At 40.7% G+C, this 17,966-nt stretch overlaps 1 protein-coding gene across 1 annotated transcript in view; it reads left to right on the top strand.

Moving 5' to 3' along the window:
- LOC143937760 (uncharacterized) overlaps positions 1-17,966 on the top strand; it is a 50,381-nt gene continuing 32,415 nt past the window's right edge. The window contains exon 1 of the mRNA XM_077460833.1: positions 1-96. Coding sequence (XP_077316959.1) covers positions 3-96 — 94 coding nt within the window. The 5' untranslated portion in view covers positions 1-2. The remainder of the gene's footprint in view (positions 97-17,966) is intronic.

The following is a 17,966-nucleotide window of genomic DNA, read 5'->3' as shown; positions in this document are numbered from 1 at the left end:
ATATGAAGGGTGCTAGCAAAAAAGTAAAGGTGCGAAAGCGTGTACAAGAAACTCCTAGGGGGGCTGAAGAGAAAGAGATTGCCCCTAAGGATGAAGGTATGAAGAACTGTGGGGATTTAGTGACTGCAAGCTTTTATAAATCTAAGCTTTTCATAGGGGATAGGTCCAGTCATATTAATGCTTGGGAGATGTGTAACACCTGATTGCAAATGTTAAATAAAAGTGAAGGAACGCTATCATCATTTAAATGTTACAAAGAAAATCAAGGATGCAAACATAAAAAAAAAAATGACAGATTGCAAAACATAGGACAAACCCTCAAAAATTATTTAATTATTATTCTTATTTAATTATTATTATTATTATTATTATTATTATTATTATTAAATATATTGATAATAAAAAGGTCAGGTCTGAGCATGTAGGCCCTTTACAAAAGAATCTAGAGTTGGTGACTGGGGACAAAGAGAAGGCAAATTTATTAAATACGTTCTTTAGCTCTGTGTATACAAAAGGAGCATGGGGGCGCTCATGTCCATAATGGGGGTGGTATCGACACAGCCCCAAATGAGTCACCACAATGGCTCAAAAGTCATATGGTCCAGAAATATTTAGACAGAATAAAGGACGATAAAGCACCTGGATCAGGTGGCATCCACCCGTGGATCCTAAAATAATTGAGCTCTGTCATTGAGCTCTGTCAATGGCTCTTCAAGGCCATTTTTTCTAATATTTAGGGACACATTAATGACTGGAATGGTACCACTGTAGGGCCAATGTGGTGATCATATTTAAAAAGGGATCAAAGTCTTTATCAAGTAATTATATACCTGTTAGTTTAACTTCTATAGTCGGGAAGATACTGGAGAGTTTAACCACTTCAGCCCCAGAAGATTTGGCTGCTGAATGACCCGACCATTTTTTGTGATTCAGCACTGCGTTGCTTTAACTGACAATTGCACGGCCGTGCGATGATGCACCCAAACAAAATTGACACCCTTTTTTTCACACAAATAGAGCTTTCTTTTGGTGGTATTTGATCACCTCTGCGGTTTTTATTTTTTGCGCTATGAACAAAAAAATCGTGGCTGGCAGTCATCGCAACCGGCGGTCGGAGCATAGGCACCCCCGCAGTGCAGCGAGCGCATATGTGCACGCGCCTGCTATCCCGATCCCTTAAGCCGTCGTATGGCTACGATGGTTTGCGGGATCGTGCCGACCTGCCGCAGTAAAATGATGGCAGCTGGTCAGCAAGCGGTTAATAAAAGACCACATAGAGGAGTTCTTGCTGGAAAAAAATATTTAAGCAACATACAGTATGGATTCATGAAAGACAGAAGTTGTCAAACAAACCAGATTAATTTTTATGAGGAGGTAAGTAAAATCATGGACAGAGGGATGGTGGTGGACGTGGTATACCTGGATTTTGCAAAAGCGCTTGGCCAGGAAAAATCTGGCGCCTTTCGGCAATAGCCTTACTCGTAGCTGGTACGACTAAGGCTATTGCCGAAACGCATCAGCTTTATTGTTTTACTGTCACTCTGATGTACCAATAAACAACACTTCAAGGATTACAGTGTTGCCGGCTCTTACTACTGTTGCATTGGGGTTTGTTGGGACACATTGAGCCTCAGCACTTGTGAGTGGACTTGGTGTATGGATTGAGTTGTCCCTGCAGAGAGCTCTGTTACCTTTCTTCTTATCCAGAACTGTCAGCCCTAGACACAAAGGAGGAGAGTGCAAAATTTGGTGCAGCTCTGCATGGTAACTTCAGCTTTTTCAATTAAACTTTGACAATAAAACCTGGAAGCTGATTGGTTTCTATGCAGAACTGCACCAGATTTTGCACTCTATAGTTTTAGTAAATCAGGCTGGGTTCACACTATTGCAAATAGGATGTGGGTTTCCCTGCATCCAATTTGCATGTCAGGAGATTGTGACTGGCTCTCTATGGAGCTGGTTCACACATCTCCGGAGCGGCTAGTTTCTCTGCTGACAAGTATCGCAGATTGTTGCTGGAGACTCATCTGAATGAGCCCTAATAGTAGTGGAAATATGTACTTTGAACCACTTCAATACCGGGCACTTTCACCCCCTTCCTTCCCAGGCCAATTTTCAGTACTCTCACACTTTCAATAAGAATTGCACGGTCATGCAACACTGTACTCAAATGAATTTTTTTTAGCATTTTGTTCACACAAATAGAGCTTTATTTTAGTGGTACTTATTCACAAATCTTTTTTTTTTTTTTTTTTTTACGATATAAGCTGAAAATAGCAGAAATTTAAAAAAAAACAATATTTTCTACTTTCTGTTTTAAAAAAAATCCAATAAAACCAAATTTTCTCATAAATTGAACTCAACACTTATTCTGCTAAGTCTTTGGTAAAAAAAATCCCGTTAAGTGTATAATTGGTTTGTGTGATCACGGATAGATGTGCTCAGATGATCACGGACATATGTGTGCAGATGATCATTGGGACATATGATTTTACTGTTACATATGTGGGACATATGTTTTTACTGTGTGGGAACGTGTGTGGGGACAGTGTTTTGGGGACACTATGTAGGGGACATTGGGTGTTTACACTGTGTGGAGACACTGGGCCAGTGATCAGTGTGTAAAAAGCTGTAAAAAAAACCAGCTCATACTCACTGATCACCGCCTGGCTGCAGCGATCACCTCTCCTCCCCTCACTGACAACTTCTATGTGAGGAGAGGAGAGCCGATCGCCTAGAAACCAGCTCTCTGTTTACATTACATGATGGCTGTGATTGGACACAGTCATCATGTGATCAGGAGGGCCAATCACAGAGCCCTCCTGCCGATTGGAGATGCGCCGTGTCAGGGTGACACGAGCTTATCGGGATCACGCCGATGTGGGGGCTCGCGCGTGCGCACAATTCCCCTCCTTCTAAGGGACGTTCCTGAAACTCCCACCCGGCCGTATATGTGCAGTGGCCAGGTAGGAAGTGGTTAAAAAAAAAAAACCCGACCCTTGTCTTGCAGGGCATGGCATCACTGTACTTAAGTTGAGATTCCTGGGGCACGATAAGTACCCTAAATCAAGTTTTATAAAATTTTGCAAGAAAACAAAAGGGAACAGATACAGTTCCAGAAAAACAAAGACCGTAATAGGAGAAAAAGATAACATAATGCTTATGTCCAGTATATAGAATGTAAGCAGGTCACATGTAATCAGAATGAGAATAACAAAATAAGCAAACATGAACCAGGTTAAATCTACACATTGAATGACATGTAGAACCTCCTCGCACCCCTACCCATTTATCAACTCTGGTGTGAGTGGCTCCAGTGACTAAGACTAGGGTATAGTATAATCAAAATCATTAAGTGCTAGTTCACAGCAGATGCAGTTCTGTGCTCCTTTTTATCTGCATTATAAAGCAAACACTATTACTTATCCAGCGCTTAGGTAAATTATATACAATGTAAAAGAACAGGCTGCTGCTATAATAACAAATAATCATAACTCATATGCCTTAAAAGTTCATCTCAAGTGATCCATAAAGCTAGAGCAGCGGTCCTGAGTGAGTTACACCCAAAAGTTGACACAGTTTATGATGATACACTCTGTGACAGATGAGTCCAGCTGAAAACATGCTTTGCTGGGTGTTCGTTGGGGGCTTATTGGGTGTGTAGCAATGAAACCTTTACCACACTGCGTGATTCCACTCCCCTCAGAGTTTACACTCACCAGATCAATATAGGTAGCTATAGCAGCTTGTTAGGTATGTTTTCCTATTTACCAAACCATAGAGGCAACACCATTGATATTTTAGGCAGGTCACCTGAACAGTTGATTCATATCCTTCAATTAAGCTGTTTATTCAGACTCTGGTACATCACCAATCTTAAATGGCTCATCACATAGGGGAAAAAAGTCTAGATGCTTTTCGTCATTGTCTTTATCAGTAAGCGCCTATTAATAAACAGGTAATGACGAAACGCGTCTAGGACTGACCGTAAGGCTTGTGAATCAGTCAGCTGCCTCGATCTGTACCCAGGTATCACTATGGATGAGAATCCCAGGATCGATGAGCGAGTATTGTGTCATGCTGTACAGTCACCATTGGATGCAAATTTTATTTTTTGTTCTTGTAAGTGCAATATGGAAAGGGGGGCAATTTTATGGGAATAAATACTCAAACAGGTTCACGATATGAGGACTTTTTTTCCCCCCTATGTAATGAGCCATTTAAGATTGGCGACGGTACCAGATACTGAATGAACAGCTTAATTGAAGGACATGAATCAACTGTCCAGGTGACCTGACTGAAATATTGATGGTGTTGTCTCTCTGGATTGTGACTGCCAAATGTCAAAGACATACCTAACAAGCATTTACCCTATATTGATCTGGTGAGTGTAAACTCTGAGGGGAATGTAATCACATGGTGTGGTGAAGGTTTCATTACTACACATCCAATAAGCCCTCAACGAACATTCAGTACAGCATGTTTTCAGCTGGACTCACCTGTCAGAGTGTATCATCATAAACGGTGTCAACCTTTGGGTGTAACACACTCAAGAGCACTGCTTTAGCTTTATGGATCACTTGAGATGAACTTTTAATGCTTAATAGATTTATAATCTAAAACATTGTCAGCACACCTGGATAGATTTTGGAAAGCACGTGATTGATAAAATGCACTTTGCACTTCGTACATATAGCAAAGTAAAACACCAAGGAATAAATTAGAGAAAATGAAAAAGAAGAAAAAACAATATATTTAGTACCTGGTTAGACAAATTGGGGTATTATGCAATAATAGAAAATGAATTGCTCTACTTTACATGGGGCAGTAATTAACTGGGATTGCGGCAGAATATTACATCCACCCTGACCATATATTTGAATTTCTCTTGTTGGTTTCTAACTGTAGGCATCAACCTTCTATGAGGAGGTGAGTTGCCATCTAGATAAAGGAAGGCCCGTAGACATGCTGTATCTGGATTTTGCAAAAGCATTTGACACAGTTCCCCATAAACATTTACTGTAAAAAATAAGGTCTGTTGGCATGGACCATAGGGTGAGTAAATGGATTGAAAACTGGCTACAAGGGCGAGTTTAGAGGGTGGGGAGCACTCGGAATGGTCAGGGGTGGGTAGTGGGGTTCCCCAGGGTTCTGTGCTGGGACCAATCCTATTTAATTTGTTCATAAACGACCTGGAGGATGGGGTAAACAGTTCAATCTCTGTATTTGCGGACGATACTAAGCTAAGCAGGGCAATAACTTCTCCGCAGGATGTGTAAACCTTGCACAAAGACCTGAACAAATGAATGGGGTGGGCAACTACATGGAAAATGAGGTTCAATGTAGAGAAATGTAAAATGATGCATTTAGGTGGCAAAAATATGAATGCAATCTATACACTGGGGGGAGAACCTCTGGGGGAATCTAGGATGGAAAAGGACCTGGGGGTCCTAGTAGATGATAGGCTCAGCAATGGCATGCAATGCCAAGCTGCTGCTAACAAAGCAAACAGAATATTGGCATGCATTAAAAAGGGGATAAACTCCAGAGATAAAACGATAATTCTCCTGCTCTACAAAACTCTGGTCCGGCTGCACCTGGAGTATGCTGTCCAGTTCTGAGCACCAGTCCTCAGGAAGGATGTACTGGAAATGGAGTGAGTACAAAGAAGGGCAACAAAGCTTATAAAGAGACTGGAGGATATTAGTTATGAGGAAAGGTTGCGAGCACTGAACTTATTCTGTCTAGAGAAGAGACGCTTGAGAGGGGATATTATTTCAATATACAAATACCATACTGGTGACCCCACAATAGAGATAAAACTTTTTCGCAGAAGGGAGTTAACAAGACGCGTGGCCACTCATTAAAATTAGAAGAAAAGGGAGGGAGGTGGAGCTACAGAAGATGGCGCCACACACCAGCTGAACGCCGTGGCCAGAGGCGCACCTCCCCCGGAGGCGAGCTGAAAGCATGTGCTAACTACTGACATTGCCTATGCCTATGTTACTGAAGCAACGATCTCTTGGAGCCCAAGTATCCTGCCGTCAGTGGAGCCAGACACAGACATAGGAACCCACTTATCCCTCACGCTGAAGGAGCTTACCAGACACGGACGAACGGAGGAGAGGGAGAGAGTGAGGCCAGCGGACGGAGGTCCGATCCGGGAGCTCCAGGTCTGGGACATGGTTCACTGATTACGGAAGCGACTGCTTGCTGAAACCTTCCCCTAGAGAGAGAGAGCGGAGTGCAGTGGATCCTGAACATCCAGAGAGAGAGGACGCCGGTGCGGCCGATGGTGAGAGGGTTTCGAGGGGGTAAGGGAGAGAGAGAACGGCTATAGTCTTATGGCTGCATAAGATGTTAAACTGAGACTACTATCCCCCCCTATCCCGCTGACCACTATGAGAAGTCTGCTATAGTAAATCACTCCATCTGAAAATACCGCTGGTTTGTAATAGCTGTTAAAACCAGCCTAAGCCTAAGCTTATATATCCAGCCCTCCTAAGTATCAAATCGGATGAAAGATCTGCTGTTTGGCTTGTGTACCGAGGCTAAGGGAGAGATGAATTGGATCGGATTGTAGAAGTAAAAGTGGACTGCTCCAAATAAAACATCTCTCTTAGCAGACTGAACGATGGTTTAGATGATATTTTAGAAAATACGATAGAGTTTTGGGGGAACATGAAATATGGATTCTATATGAATATATGAATTATAAATAACAAACAGTGAGTAATTTAGACAAGCTTTGAATATCTGCTATCAAATCAACTATAAATAGCGAGAGTGTGGCCCAGGAGGAGTTATTGGACTGTTTTTTTTTTCTCCTTTTTTATCTTTTCTTGATTGGATATTGAATGGATATTAAGACATATGTGCTGGAATCCCCTCTCTCTTTTTGATACAGCTGAAGTTAAAAGTTGTTGGACATTGTTTCTCTCTCTGCAGTGATTAAGAGATTAGGATTAGGGTAGACATTTGTATACCCGATACAACAGCCCGCTTGTCTCCCCCTTCCCACGTTGTCACCTGCACCCCCCCCCCTTTTTTTTTTTTTTTTTTTTTTTTTTTTTTAGGGGTAAATAAAAAGGATACATGGTTTGGATTAAAAATGCTTTGGTAGATGAAAAAAAAGAGTAGATAAATTAAGAAATAATACCCCTTGTAAGTGCCCCCCCTCTCCCCTATCCCTGCTGTTGGGTGTATCCCATCCCCTCCCCCTTCCCCTATATTTTTTTATTTATTTATTTATTTTTTGCAATATTTTGCAATCTTAGCATTTTGTGCACTTTTCTGTACCCTTGCACTCTTTGCACTTTTTTGTATTTGGACCCCCCCCCCCCTTTTTTTTTTATTTATTCTTTTTTTTTTTGCATTTTTTGCACCTTTGGCACTTTTTGCAATTTCTGTACCTTCAGCACTTTTTGCATTTTTTGCACTTTTTGCATTATTTGCACCTATTTATTTATTAATTTATTTTTTTATTATTATTATTATTATTATTATTATTATTATTATTTTTTTTTTATTATTTTTTTTTTGCAATATTTTGCAATCTTAGCATTGTGTGCACTTTTTTTCTTACTTTTGCACTCTTCGCACTTTTTTGTCTCTGTACCCTCCCCCCTTTTGTTTTGTTTTTTTAGTTTTTTGAGCATTTTTACACTTTTGGCACTTTTCGCAATTTTTGTACCATTAGCACTTTTTGCACTTTGTGCATTTTTTTGCACTTCCTGCATCATTTGCACTTATCTTGGAAGAAAAAAAATAAATAAAAAGGAACCCCCCTTTTTTTTTTTTTCTTTTAAGAGTTGGGACACACAATATATATAACATATAGTTTTGGAAAAATTGTATAATATTAAGATTGTACTGTAATTGAAAACGGATTTGCACACAGGTATACTGGGGGAAGTGGAGAGGGAAGGGGAAAAGAAGAAGGGAATAAATAAGGAAAAAGTGCCTGCTTCTCAGAAGGAATCATAATCTGGGGGAGACTAGGTTGGTAATAGAGTTAAATAATATCAACGCTTATTAACGTAAATTTGAAAGACTAAACTGAAGGGGAAGGGGGGAAGAAAGGATAATGGTAAGGAGGGGAGCCAAAGCTGGGCAAATAGAAAGTGGGAAAGGGAATTCTATAAAAACTTATATGGCCCAGGGCAGAGTAGACCAGAGGGAGGAAAAGGAAGCAGAAAGGGGAGAAGGAACATCACCTGCCCGTGAAGGACAGACAAGCAAAAAACCTAATATAGAAGAAGGTGTAACTCCACAGAAAAGCTTGAAAGAACGATATCAACAAAAAGAGTCAGGAAAGATGTGGGAACCAGAAAAAGAAGGAATTAACCCCCAATCACTCCCCACTAAACAGGACATGGCAGAAATGATGTCACATCTGGAAGGGATGATTAAGGGCGAATTAAAGGCAACTCATGCAGATATTCAAAATGTATTAAAAAGGGTAGAAGAATCGGAAATACAATTAGAAGAACATAAAAAAGCTATTTCGGAATTACAAAAAAGGGCGGATATGGACTGGATAGAAATGAGAAATATCAGATATAAATTAGAGGACCAGGAAAACAGGAATAGGCGAAATAATTTAAGAATTCGTGGCCTACCAGAATCCGTGAAAAACACTGAGTTAGAGACTGTGCTTCGAGAAGTCTTTAATAAAATAATGAAAAAAGAAGTAACATCTCATATAGCTTTTGATAGAATACATAGAATTCAAACAAAAGAGAAGCCAAGACCCGAGACGGAGAGAGATGTAATTGTGAGATTTACCCAATATGAAACAAAACAACAAATTCAGCAAGATGCAAGAAGCTCTGAAACTATTAAATACGAGGGAGCTACGTTGCTTATCTTTTCTGACCTCTCACAAGAGACACTGAGCCGTAGAAGGGCATTGAAACCCCTAATAAATCAACTACAAGAGAAGATCACTTATAGATGGGGCTTCCCCGCATGTCTGATAGCTAAAAACCAAGGGATATCAGCTACCTTAAGATTCCCAGAGGACTTGAAAGAATTCTGCAATAAATTGAATATGCCATGTTTTAACTTAGAAAATTGGGAGAAAAAACTCATAGACTGGACGAAATTAAGAGACCAGCCTTGGAATAGAGTGTAGGGTCTCTTTTCTTTTTTTTCTCTTTTTTGATTAAGGGGGAGGAGAGGGGGGTGGAAGAGGTAAAATTGGGACAAATAATAATAAATAACAGGTTGGTGGGCAGGAATAAGGGAGGAAAAGTAAAAAGAATAAAGTTTCTGGGCAAGGATGAATTTGAGTAGGCTCGCTAAGAGGGGAGGTATGTGCCGGGGGCTGGGCGGTGCCCGCGTTCTCCCCCGAGACCACCTCCGAAAGGGGGTGAGGCTCAGGGGCCCACGCGGGCACTTATACTCCCTCAAGGAAGGTCCAACCAGGGCTAGGGTCTGGTAAATAGGCACTAGCCTGGAGGACAGTAACATTGATATTCAATGTGTAAAGGGTGGGGGGGCGGGAAGGGAGGGAGGAGAATATCGGTGGGGGAGAATATGTTTTTTCACATTGATTAATGTAGGGTGTACCGACTGGATCGATCTAGGTAAAAAATATATGGTTTTTTTTGTTTTTGATTTCACGATGGAATGTCTATGGCTAGTTATAACCGATCTCCATGAAAGATGGCCCCTTTGAAGATTGTTACATATAATGTTAGAGGGCTAAATAGTCCCAATAAGAGATATCAGATTTTGCAGGAATTGAAAAAATGGTCATCAAATATTGCTTTCCTACAGGAAACTCATTTTAAATGGTCTCATAATAGTGGTCTGAAGTCTAAAAACTATCCAACTTGGTTTCATGGATACTCATCTAGTAAAAGGGCAAGAGGAATTGCTATTGGGTTTGACAGAAATACCCCTTTTATTTTAAAGGCTATGGAATCGGACTCTGAAGGGAGGTATCTATTTATCAAAGGTTCTATTTTTAATAAAATGTATACGTTGGTTAATATTTACTGCCCTACTATCACCCTTGTCCCTTCTTTGGGAAAGTATTGAATAAATTAGAATGTTTTAAAGAAGGAGGGGTGATTATGGCAGGGGATCTTAACTTTGTATTTGATCCTACCCTGGATGCCCAACCCCCATCCCTACGCTCAGAAGGTAAATACCTTAAGATAATTAAACAAAAATTACATCGGCAGCAACTAGTGGAGGTGTGGAGAATTGCGCATCCTGGGGGAAAGGATTTTACTTACTATTCCCAGGTGCATCACTCTTACTCAAGAATTGACTATATCTTCTTAGATCATCAGCTCCTGGAGGGACTAAGGGAAGTAGAAGTGAAATCAATAACCCTCTCAGATCACGCCCCCATTATGGCTGTTATGGATCTGGAGGACATACCGGTCAGGCAAAGAGTATGGAGGTTAGATGAATCCCTTTTACATGATCATAAAATATTTGAAGCTTTGGAAAGGGAGATGAATCTATTTTTCAAAGAAAATAATGTAGAGAATATTACATCAACTGTTTTGTGGGAGACCCATAAGGTGTATATGAGAGGGAGATTGATAGCAGAAGCAGCCAAGAGAAGGAAAATAAGGTCAGCACGAAAGTTAATGATCCTACAGGAAATCCAGGAGTTGGAACAGTTACATAAAGGGTTAAATGACCATAAAATAATGGCCGAACTTATGGGAAAACGGGAAGCACTGAGAGACCTACTGGAGCAGGAAACCAGGCAGGCCTTTTTAAAGTCAGCTAAAAAGCAATATGAATTTGGTAATAAACCGGGGAGAATCTTGGCAGGGGTAATTAAACCTAGAAGAAATTTTAATTATATTGCAAAAATTAAAGATAAGAAGGGAGTAATGAAATACTCAACAAGAGATATTAGTAACATCTTCTCAGAATACTATCAGCTATTATATAAGGTAAACGATAGCCAGGACCTCAAGGACAAACAAAATAGAAGGGAAAAAATTGAACAATATCTCCGGAAGGTAGAACTACCGAGGATAGCAGAGGAGGATGCTGGCATACTCAATAGAGATATCTCTATGGAGGAAATAGAGAGAGCAATAAAGGATAGTAAAGAATGGGAAGAGTCCAGGGCCCGATGGGTATACATCAATATATTATAAAAAGTTTATGGGACCTCTGACACCTTATTTCCATCAGTATATGAATTCAATTGGGGAAGGAAGGGAGATACGTAAGGAAACTTTGGGGGCCTTTATAACTATACTAGCAAAGGAAGGGAAAGACCCAACATTATGCTCCAGCTTCAGACCTATCTCTCTGATTAATGAGGACGTAAAAATCTATGCAAGGATCCTAGCTGAGAGATTGAAACAGCATATGCCAGATTGCATAGAAGGAGATCAAGCAGGTTTTGTACCTGGGAGGGAGGCGAGGGATAATATATTGAGGACAACCCTCTTAATGCAGGAAGTTAGGAAGAGGAAGCAGTCTTCCCTCTTCCTATCGGTAGATGCGGAAAAGGCCTTTGATAGGTTAGAATGGGAATATATGCTGCAGACACTACATAAACTGGGTTTAGGCCCAAGAATGTTAAGGTGGATAGATGCTTTATACTCTAACCCCACAGCTCAGATTCAGGTGAATGGGACTCTATCAAATACCTTTGGGCTTTATAACGGTACACGTCAAGGATGCCCATTGTCCCCCTTACTTTTTGTATTCTCTCTGGAACCTCTTTTGGCATCTATAAGAGCGAATCATAAAATCGAGGGAATAAAGGTTTCAGGGAATGAACATAAGATATCTGCATTCGCAGATGATATTATGCTTTATATAACGAATCCTAAACAGTCCCTCCCTAGGATCCTGCAGGAGTTGGAGGCATATGGGAGAGTTTCGAATTTTAAGATTAATAGGGAGAAAACTGAGATACTAAATGTCTATACCTCCCCAAAGGAGAGAAGGGAACTGAGAGCCCTATTCCCCTTTGTGTGGAAAGAGAGGGGCCTGAAGTATTTGGGAGTATACTTATCAATATCAGTTGCAGACTTATATCAAGATAACTATCTCCCTCTCCTAAATAGAATTAAACAAGACCTTAAAGGATACCCCGCACATAGACTGTCATGGTTCGGCAGGATAAGTGTAATTAAAATGATGACCCTACCAAAGGCATTATATAATTTTCAGAGTCTCCCGATAAAGGTCCCAGGGGCCTACTTTAAAATTATTAAATCCCTGATCCAGAAATTCATATGGAATAAAAGAGGAAGTCGTGTTCCCTATAAGATAATGAATAGACCTAAGGATAAGGGAGGGATATCCCTTCCAGATTTTCAAAAATACCATTCGGCAGCGGTAATGAGGAGAATTCTAGACTGGGTTTACAACGCCCCATATAAAAAATGGGTACTACTGGAAGATAATATGAGTAAAGTTGCCTGAGCCAGACCATCTGGATTCCAATGAAGTTTAGGGGTCTCCCTAGAGAAATATCCCCGATTACAATGGAAACATTAAGAACATGAGATGGGGTACTTAAAGGTACAGTAGGACAAAATAATAGCCCCTTAATGCCCCTGTCAGGAAATGACTACTTCCCCCCGGGGAAAGAAAATAAAATGTTCTTGAAGTGGACTCATAGCGATAGATTGAGATTAAAGGATGTGATAAAAGCAAATAGCTTATGCTCACTAGCGGAGCTACGAGAGAAATATGGCAGAACACCATGGGATGGATGGAGATATAGACAACTCCAACACTTTGTAGAGTCCCTCCCTAAACCTCTCCGCTCAGGCAACAGTTTAAATCCCTGGGAGAAATTGATTGACCGAGGAGGAATGGGCAGACAGGGGATCTCTAAAATATACAGGACCCTAATAACTTCGATGGAGGATGAGGCGATGCCCTCCTTGGGGAGATGGGAAGGTGAACTGAATCAATCATTTTCAGAAAAACTGAAAGGGAAAGTTATAGACTACACCCATTCCACTTCAATGGATACAAAGATACAAGAAATGAACTATAAATTATTGGTTAGGTGGTATTATGTTCCATCTAAAATGCATAAAATTAATTAAGATTTATCACCCCTATGTTGGAGAGAATGCGGGAAGGAGGGAACTCATGCCCATATATGGTGGCAATGCAGCGCAATTCAGTTATATTGGGAAAAAGTGGTGGGCCTAATTAAAGAGATTGATGGGACGGAAATAGAACTGGACCCCTGGAAATGTTTGTTTCATGCGACTGAGGACCCTAGGGAAAAATATAGAATAGCATTAACTCAATTTCTGCTGAATGCAGCGAAAGCAATGATCCCGAGATATTGGAAAGTAAAGGAAATACCAGGGATAGGAGACTGGTTCAGGGAAATAGACAGAATGAGGATTATGGAAGAATTAATATGCCTTCAAAGGGGAGTAGGAATGAGATTCCAGGATACTTGGAGGAACTGAATGGAATTCAGAAAGTCTTCAACATATCTTGGAACTATGGGGGATGGAGTGGGAGTCTAGGGGCTTGTAGTTTGAGGTTATACTCCATAACCCATGGGAGGTGGGGTCTCTTCCCCCCTCTATTTTTTTATTTATTTATTTATTTATTTTCTTCTTTTTGTATTTATATTATTTATTTATTTTTTTAATTTTTTGGGAGGGGATGGGGAGAGGGGATGGGGAGACCCTCCCTTTTTTTTTTTTCTTATTAATGGCAGAAGATAGTGGGGATTGAGGGAGAGGAACCCCCACCTTTTATATATCACAAATTTAAATTAAGAAAAGGAATCACGGGGGAGAGCAATAGTAAGGGTTTTATTTTTAAAAATAAAAAAAAAAAAATAAAAAAATTAGAAGAAAAGAGGCTTAACCTTAAACTATGTAGAGGGTTCTTTACTGTAAGAGAGGCAAGGATGGGGAATTCCCTTCCACAGGCGGTGGTCTCAGCGAGGACATTGATAGTTTCAAGAAACTATTAGATAAGCACCTGAACGACCACAACATACAGGGATATACAATGTAATACTGACATATAATCACACACATAGGTTGGACTTGATGGACTTTTGTCTTTTTTTCAACCTCACAAACGCCTAGAGGCGATTCAGTTCACATTGTGCGCCATACATGTATTTCATTCATTCAACTATGTAACGTTTTGCCTCCATGATGGCATCCACTTCCCTTTTCCAATCTAGAAGAGAGGGACAAGTTGTGTGTTTCCTAAACATGATCATCTTCTTGCCAGTTTTGAGATCCCTATTGTTCCTAGGATCTCTCCAAAAGGAGCATGACGTCATCCTTGCCTAACCAGCATGGGTGAAGGACAGAGTTTAGGTAAGTACCGGTATATTATCTACATTTTTCATTATAGGTACATGTTTTTTCAAGGTGATTATGCAGAGATTTATATGGGGTTAAGGGGCCCTGATGCTCTTGACCTTTACTATTAACTTCTTCTTCTATGCTTCTCAGCACCAGGTTGAAATGAAACCCCCCCCCCCCCCCCCCCATTCAAACCACATACACTATGTTACCAAAAGTATTGTGACACCTGCCTTTACACACACACACAATCTTTTTTTTTTTTTTTTTTTTTGTGCAAATCTGTTTATTGAGATTTAGAACACATACATTGGTCACGACAAGAGTTACAGGCATGGCGTGTACAGAGTTGTAATATAAGGCAGTTCGTTATATAAAACATGTCGGAGAATTTAAGGCATCTCAACGGCCATCGAGAGCTGTCACCATGTGCAGCAGGACAACTTGGAACTAAAACATGCTACTCAGATATACAAAACTTTCACTGGTGCAGATTCCTATTCATTAACAGAAGATAACGTGTTAAGTAGGCTGCGGGTCAGAGGCTGTGGAGGCGTCTGCTAGCCAGTTGGACCAGACCTTGTCATATTTTTGCAGGCAACCCCTATTAACATAGCAGTCTTTGTAAAGAGGCAGGCTGCTGTTGACCACACACACGATCTTTAATGGCACGCCAGTCTTAGGGGTTGATTTACTAAATGTAAATCCACTCTGCATTAGAAGTGCAGTCGCTGTAGATCTGAGGGGGAAGATCTGAAATGAGGGGAAGCTCTGCTGATTTTATCATCCAATCATGCGCAAGCTAAAATGCTGTTTTTTATTGTCCTTGCATGTCCCCCTCAGATCTACAGTGACTGCACTTCCAAGTGCACGATAATGAAAAGTGGATTTGCCTTTAGTAAATAACCCCCTTAGTCCGTAGGGTTCAATGTTGAGTTGGCCCACCCTTTGCAACTATAACAGCTTTAACTCTTCTGGGAAGGCTGTCCACAAGGTTTAGGAGTGTGTCTTTGGGGAAAAGTTAATTTTGGCACCAAGCACAAAAAAATGGGATATCTCATATTTATAACATCTTGCTGGCAGCGGACGGGCTATATATGAAATAATGGGAAAAAGAATTAGGAGCTAGAAGCAATAAACTTCAATTAGAAAAGATTATGGGATTGGCACACACCTCTGCAGTGGATTCTAACACAGCAGAGATGAACTACAAATGTTTATCAAGGTAGTATAGAACCCCAGACAAAGTAAGCAGGTATCAGAGAAATCCCCATTTTGTTGGAGGGGATGGAAAATAGTGGGAACTATGGCTCATCTATGGTGAGACTGCCTAAAAATTAACCACCTTAAAGCCCCATACACACTATCAGTTTTTCTGCTGAGTTTTTCCTTCAGATTTACCAAAACCATATAATATGAGGGCAAACCTTAGGAGTTTCAATGTGTATGCAACCAGGCAGGCCCTTGCATTACATGGTTTTGGTAAATCTGAAGGAAAAACTCAGCAGAAAAACTGATAGTGTGAATGGGGCTTTATACAGTGCACTTACACCCCCTTCCTGCCCAGACCAATTTTCCCCTTTCAGAGCTCTCACAATGACAATTACTCGGTCATGCAACACTGTACCCATATGAAATTTGCATCCTTTTTTCACACAGAGCTTTCTTTTGGTGGTAGTTAATCACTAGTGGGTTTTTATTTTTTGTGCTATAAATAAAAAAGGACCGTACATTTTTTGAAAAAAAATGCCTTTTTCTTTGTCTGGTCTAAACTAGGAGAACCGGGCAAAATAAGGAAACTTAGTTTTAGCGAAGGATGGGAATAGAAGGGAAGAAGAATAGGGAGGGATGTGTTTAGTAGTTTTGTGCAGGGATGGAAAATGTATACTGTATTTATTTGCATGTTGCACTTTAGTGGTGTGTTTGTATATGGATGCAAATTAAAAATAAATAAATATAACACTGGAAAAAAAAAGGAGTGTGTCTTTGGGAATGTTTGAACATTCTTCCAGAAGCGCGTTTGTGAGGTCAGGCACTGATGTTGGATGAGAAGGCCTGGCTGGCAGTCTCTGCTCTAATTCATGCCAGAGTTGAAGCTGTTATAGCTGCAAAGGGTGAGCCAACTCAATAATAAACCCTACGGACTAAGACTGGGATGTCATTAAAGTTGATGTGCATGTAAAGACAGATGTCCCAATGCTTTTGATAATATACAGTGGTGTGAAAAAGTGTTTGCCCCCTTCCTCATTTCCTGTTCCTTTGCATGTTTGTCACACTTAAGTGTTTCGGAACATCAAACCAATTTAAACAATAGTCAAGGACAACACAAGTAAACACAAAATGCAATTTGTAAATGAAGGTGTTTATTATTAAAGGTGAAAAAAAATCCAAACCATCATGGCCCTGTGTGAAAAAGTGATTGCCCCCTAAACCTAATAACTGGTTGGGCCACCCTTAGCAGCAACAACTGCAACCAAGCGTTTGCGATAACGTGCAATGAGGCTTTTACAGCGTCCTGGAGGAATTTTGGCCCACTCATCTTTGCAGAATTGTCCTAATTCAGTTACATTAGAGGGTTTTCGAGCATGAACGGCCTTTTTAAGGTCATACCACAACATCTCAATAGGATTCAGGTCAGGACTTTGGCTAGGCCACTCCAAAGTCTTCATTTTGTTTTTCTTCAGCCATTCGGTGGTGGACTTGCTGGTGTGTTTAGGATCATTGTCCTGCTGCAGAACCCAAGTTCGTTTCAGCTTGAGTACACGAACAGATGGTCGGACATTCTCCTTCAGGATCTCTTGGTAGACAGCAGAATTCATAGTTCCTTTTCTCACGGCAAGTCTTCCAGGTCCTGAAGCAGCAAAACAGCCCCAGACCATCACACTACCACCACCATATTTTACTGTTGGTATAATGTTCTTTTTATGAAATGCAGTGTTCCTTCTACGCCAGATATACTTGGACACACACCTTCCAAAGAGTTCCACTTTTGTCTCATCGGTCCACAGAATGTTGTCCCAAAAGTCTTGGGGATCATCAAGATGTGTTGTGGAGAAATTGAGACGAGCTTTGATGTTCTTTTTGCTCAGCAGTGGTTTTCTCCTTGGAACTCTGCCATGCAGGCCATTTTTGCCCAGTCTTTTCCTGATGGTGGAGGCATGAACGCTGACCTTAATTGAGGCAAGTGAGGCCTGCAGTTCCTTGGACGTTGTTGTGGGGTCTTTTGTGACCTCTTGGATGAGTCGTCGCTGCGCTCTTGGGGTAATTTTGGGCGGCCGGCCACTCCTGGGAAGGTTCACCACTGTTCCATGTCTTCGCCATTTGTGGATAATAGCTCTCACTGTGGTTCGCTGGATTCCCAAAGCTTTGGAAATGGCTTTATAACCCTTTCCAGACTGATAGATCTCAATTACTTTCTTTCTCAATTGTTCCTGAATTTCTTTGGGTCTCGGCATGATGTGTAGCTTTTAAGGATCTTCTGGTGGACCTTACTGTGTCAAGCAGCTCCTATTTAAGTGATGCCTTGATTGTGAACAGGTGTGGCAATAATCAGGCCTGGGTGTGGCTAGAGAAATTGAACTCAGGTGTGGACAACCACAGTTATAGTATGTTTTAACAAGGGGGGCAATCACTTTTTCACACAGGGCCATGATGGTTTGAATTTTTTTC

Source organism: Lithobates pipiens, unplaced genomic scaffold (genome assembly GCF_037356315.1).
Source record: "Lithobates pipiens isolate NorthernLeopardFrog02 unplaced genomic scaffold, aLitPip1_a1.2 Scaffold_10, whole genome shotgun sequence".
Taxonomy (NCBI): domain Eukaryota; kingdom Metazoa; phylum Chordata; class Amphibia; order Anura; family Ranidae; genus Lithobates; species Lithobates pipiens.
The sequence above is the reverse complement of the archived record's forward strand: the minus strand, read 5'-3'. Positions and strand labels throughout refer to the sequence as shown.